General features: G+C 28.5%; 1 protein-coding gene across 3 annotated transcripts in view; it reads right to left on the bottom strand.

The window, feature by feature from the left end:
• LOC106471353 (endophilin-A-like) overlaps positions 1–6,175 on the bottom strand; it is a 52,735-nt gene that overhangs the window by 45,652 nt on the left and 908 nt on the right. For all 3 annotated transcript variants that reach the window (XM_022400681.1, XM_013931955.2, XM_022400687.1), the window contains exon 2: positions 5,565–5,673. In XM_022400681.1, the coding sequence (XP_022256389.1) occupies positions 5,565–5,609 (45 nt within the window). In that variant the 5' untranslated portion in view covers positions 5,610–5,673. The remainder of the gene's footprint in view (positions 1–5,564; positions 5,674–6,175) is intronic.

Here is a 6,175-nt window from a genome sequence, read left to right as displayed (position 1 = left end):
CAAGAGAACTTTGAGTTCTAGGCATGTTGTAGCACAAGATAATTAGTGTGCGAACCATTTTCATTTATATAGTGCTCTGTGAACACAAAAGCACAATACACACACATATATATATATATATGGAAGATACTTTGATATAGAATAATCTTTCTGAATTAACTTGTCCTACAGTTAGTATCTATCAAGAAATCTTTTGCCTATATTATGCTTAGTGTTTTATTTTAAAGGAAATTCCAATTCCTTATAAGTGTCATCATTAAGTGATGATTTGCCTAATTACATAATATAACAATCTTGTTGTTTCCTAGTTTTCTTTTCCTTTGACAAAATATTTTCTCAGATTTATCACTCGGAGACCGAGTTGCATTGATTTTACACAGAATTCATTAATGAATGACAATTTCTTATGACTCCAGAAGATTCTCCTCCTAATAATGTACCATAAGGTGTATTAAATTTATGAAGGAGTGATACTTTGTTTAGCCTTTAATTCAAACATATTGGTATTCCAATATTTGCCATGAAAAATTATGGTCAAATATCAATGAATAAGTTATCCATTACACTCAGTTACTTCCTCAAACAACAGCTATCTCCAAGATGTGAATAAAATCCTGAAGAATATAGAATAAGCACCCCTTGGATACTAAATAGTTAAGTGTATTAATTTACGCAAAACCCAGTTTAAAAAGTTCACACAAAAATAACCAATTGTCTGTTTTAGCAAAAAGCTACACAATTAGTTATCTTTGGATAAAGCAAGGAATTGAACCTGCGATTTTGGTATTGACCCACTGGGAGACAAACTGCAATGTACATGTGCATGATGAATTGATACAATGTGTTTATGCATTATACATACCAAAAAGCACAGTTGCATGTAATTTTCCCTGTTTAAACATAAGCACAGTTTATGAAATATCTGCCACTCAATTTGTGAACTGAAACAGTAAAAAAAAATAATGATTTATTTTGGAATGATAGTCTTTTTTTAAAAGTAAATTCCCTTAAATTTCCACAAATCAATTTCTCACCAATTTTCAATCACGACTTTTTTTTTTAATTTGGCATGATTAAATGTATTTTGTACAATCTTCAACAGAATTTACTGGTGTAGGAAACATTGAAGATCTACCCACTGTTTTATCAAGTTACATAATGGAATGATATTTTCACTACAAAAAATATCAGTGCAATAGGTTAAATGTACTCTGTTAACCTCGAGAAATGGAACCCCAGATTTTAGCGTTGTATGTATGTAAACTTACCACTGACTCACTGAGATTTCAATTAATGAAACTTATTCAAATGTTAATCAGATACCATTGTAATACTACACTTCATTTACTTGGTAATTACTGGTTTTATTATGTTTAGTTATAAAGCATAACTGATAACAAATTACTTGATTGTCATTTTTCATTAGTCACCGTATATTTTAGTGCTATTATCAGCACAAGTAAAGATCAAAAGTGTTACCTATAAGTGATTACCAATACTTATACATGACACCTGTAACGCTAGTGGGCCGTAAAACACACCTAATTTCACAGATACAATGACATCTCGAAAATTTATAACACGATAAATATTGAAAGTTCATTTATATCTATCAAATATTTTGATACATATGCATTTAAAAACCACAGTTAAGCATAGAAATACGAGCTATTCTTATCATGTTTTGATAAATAACACTAACACATAAAATTTGCTACAAAACATGAAGATAGCAAGGTTAAAAAAAAACTAAGACTACTTTATGTGCATTTCATACGTACTCGCTACTTCAATACGTTTTGAGTGACTACAGCTAAACTCACTCAATGTTGTTGACGTGCACAGCTCATTCATGGTTAAATCTTAAAAAGTTAGAGTATTATATACGATATTTTAAGTAAAGATACATTTCACTGCCACGGGTTGTATCAGTCTTTAGTTTTTTGAGGAATTAGACGCTTAGAAATTTACGGAGAATAAGTGAATATAACCCTAGGTCGGAAAAACTTGCAAGTGTATGCATCGGAAGGAAATGAATGAACGTAACTATACAGTAATGTATGCAAAGAAAACATTACCAGTAAAAATACATTTCCGGCATCTACTACGTTCAACTGCATACATAAATGTTTGAAAATTGCTGATAATTTTGTAGCAAAACTTTACTGAAGTATTCCATATGAAAACGATTAGTACGTCATAAATGTTAAAGAAAATGAGTAAGCACGTGATTAATAAATACATATGTTAATAACAACACAGGAATTTTCCGTTGTATCAGAATTTCACTAGCCGATAGGAGTACAACGCGCACGCATTATCCTCGCAGAATAGAACTTCGAGGGTTTATGACGCATTCGATGTTGACTAGCATCCAACATTTTTAGACTTGGCACTGACGGAATAATCTCAGGTTGTGCCCCACATTCCGGATTCACAAACGTTACTGTTACGAAGTCCATCTAGTCAGCAATCCGCAGACAACAAAAATATATTGGTTTTTGTACACGTCTACTTAGTATCGCCTCAAGGCTGTGATCCATTACTGGTATCATTGATATTTACACTTAGCGAAAGATGGGTTACCTAAACAAGCCTCTTTTTTTTTTTTTTCTTAAGCTAAAAGCTTTTACCCAGTAAAAGACATATAATGATTTAATAAAATTGCAAGTTTTTCCTACTGCATTTATAACCTATTTTACGTTTAAAATTTGACAATTTTGTAGTTCTGTTTCTGCTAATTCACCACTTATTTCTGTTAATTACATGTTATTGCTCTACAAGTTACAAATTGTGAAAACGTTGTTTACTATATTTTCTGATGTCACAATTCTACCTTATATTTAAATTTAGTTTATTTGCTTACTTTTAGATTCTGCTAGGACAATGCTTACTATTATTATTTGTATAGCAGTTCCACAGGTCTTATTCTGTATATTAACCAATGATTTTCTTTTAAACTTAAAATGTTTCTCAAGATAATTATAGATGATAGTCTTCCCCCTAAACATTTTTACTTTTACAAACTGCTCTTCTTAACTTATATTTTAAATGGGCTACATTTTTATATTGAGAAAGACATGCAACATCATTAAACAATTTTTAATGATGCTGGAAATACATATTGATAGTCAAGCACTAGTATAATAATTTTGATTAGTTGCCAAAACACTCCTCCATGTACATGCAAATGATACCCAAGTTGATACATAACTAAAATTCTGTCTTTCCGATTATGTACCAATTCCAGCATTTAACTATTTTTGTGCAAATATTATTCTGACATACACAACTCTTTTAAGTTAAAAGAAAATCCATATTTTTAATGTTTAAAATTATGAAATTTTAAACACATTTTTTACCCACTTCCAGTTACTGACCATTCTCATTTTTAATGTATAATTGTTGGACTATTTCTATTGGTACTTATGTAATTGTATTTTTTTATTAATTGCTTTATCATGACACATCTATAATGTTTTAAAGCAATTAACTTAATTCATTTGTTTATTTGTTTTTCAATGTTTAAACACAATATATACCAAAGGGTGAAATCCACTTAATCAAAGACAAAATCAATTTATGGCTTGTCATAAATCTATTAAATACTAAAGAATTTAATATTTTTAGCTTCTATTAATGAGCTGTTTAATAATTAAACTAATTTCAATCAACATCAATACTTTAGCAGAATAGTTTGCTGGCAGTTTTTCAATTTAATTGTGTATGTTTTCAACAACAACAAAAATACTTTCTCCTAATATTGAATAACCTTTTAACATGATAATGTTTATAAAATGCATATAAAACAAATTAAATGCGTAGCAGAGTTGTAGCACAAGTACCTTTGCATCAAATGAATGGCTCAAAATAATTCAAGGAGATTGGTCCAGATGCTCCATTTCTAACATTACTTTTAAGCTTGGAATTTATATACGTCTTTTCTAATGTTAATAAAACATTTTTTCCACATTTTTACCTTCTTAATAAGAATGTCAAGATTCTTGTGAATTAAAAAACAAGCCCAGCAGTGTTGCCCCATTATTAAACATGGATAAATTACTTTCTAAATAAGCAGTAAAATAATTAATGAATAACTTGCCTGAAATTAACTTTTAAGCACCTAACTAATGACATTCTTCCAACTCTAATAATGCCCCTTTATCATCACCCTCTGCTTCTGCAAATGTAGCTCATTTTGTATCCATTTTTGAAATTTTTCATCAACTTAATCTAACCTAAATTTTTAAGATAAGTTTTATAAAAATTTTCAAAAAAGTCACGATAAACAATTGAGGTGCCCTCACAGACACACACACACACAAAATCTAAAATAAAATTCAATAAGGCAATGATACAAAAAGAGTTGCTTTTTAAAATCACACAGGGAGAGAACAACTTGTGAATTGTTTGATTCACAGTGTTCTTCTAGATATATTTTGATAACAGATTGTAATTCCTTGCTTATAAGTTCAACGAATGGGCCTGTAATTTTTCATATGTAGTTCTTTCTTTCAAAATATTAAAGCCACATGAGAAATACCTTTACTATCCATAAACTTCCTGGTATTAGTTTATTAATGTTTTTATAAGTGTGTTTATATGCATGTTAATACAAAACAATATAAATATATTTTTAACACTTCATGCCTCAGCCAAAGGCCTAATATCAAACAGTTACTTGTTTAACTGTATTTTATTTAAACACATCCAACAACTTTTCAGTATTTCTGTTATAATCTGTAAAGGTTTCTAACTCGTATGTTTCAAGGTTTTAGGGAAAATCTTTTTACTACATGCATTGGTCCCTAAATCATTACAAACTTTCATTTTCAGATAAATTAACAAATTTTAATAAAGTGTTTTCCTTCAACAAAAATAATACATGAAAGTTGGGATATCATCTTTCATCTAAATAGAAAAATTACCAACAAACCAAATTCAAACAAAATTACGTGTAATGCAATGTACTTTTCTTCTAATAATAACGTTCTCACAAGAATTTTTAAATGGTTACTTTTATCCCTAAGTTTAATTTTTAGAGTTCACAAAAACAAGACTATATCACAGTTAACATTTTGAGACATTTCAAGTTTCTTTTACCCATATAAAAATATTCTGGAGATTTTTTTTTATTGATGTAATAAATACCCAAATTCCATACTGATCTTTGCATATGTCATTAATAATAGCTAAATTTTTGATTACATTAATGTATGGGTTTCCAAGATAGAACACAATACTTTTTTTAAGAGGGACACAGTACTTTGTAAAATACACTTAATATCATTGACACAGACATCACACACTGACTACAAAGGTGTTTTTGAGTTGAGCTTCAATCTTGTGTAAATTATCCATAGGAAATAATTATATGTAATATGTTGTTGTAAATGAACAGTTTATGCTAGGCTTTAAATTTGTCACAAATCTATTTATAACAAATATACAAAAGTACAATATAAACTATCATAATAAAGCATCCATGCATGTACAAAATTTAATAATCAAATGGTACGCAAGTTTCCAAATATCAAAAGCTAATTATAAGTGTGTAAACATACCTGGTTGGCTTTGTTGATTTGCTTTCTCAAGCCAGCAAATGCCATGATGAATTATTTTTAAAACACAAAAATCTTACTTTACGGAATGATCTGTATTGGTCTAATAGACCTGAAACAAAATTTTAAAAATTGGCAAAAGTTAAGAAAAATTCCAAATAAAATATAAGTTACATAGATGCAACCACAGATTAATGTTAATCTTCTTTATACAATTACATTAATTGAATTTCAGAATTATTAGCATGTAAAAACATTCCCTAAAACTCTTAGATACTTTAAAAACTGCCCTTGATAAAAGTAAATAGTAAATGTTATATTATAGTTTTCAAACACCCCAGAATATTTATACAAAATCTAGCTGGTGGCATCATGCTTTTCAAATAAGTTTAGAATATATTGTATTATTTGTATTTTATTAAAAATAAATATTAAAATTAATTTGCAAATTATTTATAACTTAGCTCTCCCAAGTATATATATATATATATATATATATATATATATACACACACACACACATAATATTATTAATATTATATATATAACTACTACGTATATTATAGTTAGTTTTATACTATTAGTAATTAACTACTAACTAACGTAACTTAAAC

The sequence above is a fragment of the Limulus polyphemus genome, unplaced genomic scaffold (genome assembly GCF_000517525.1).
Source record: "Limulus polyphemus unplaced genomic scaffold, Limulus_polyphemus-2.1.2 Scaffold111, whole genome shotgun sequence".
Taxonomy (NCBI): domain Eukaryota; kingdom Metazoa; phylum Arthropoda; class Merostomata; order Xiphosura; family Limulidae; genus Limulus; species Limulus polyphemus.
This window is presented reverse-complemented; position numbering and strand designations above follow the sequence as displayed.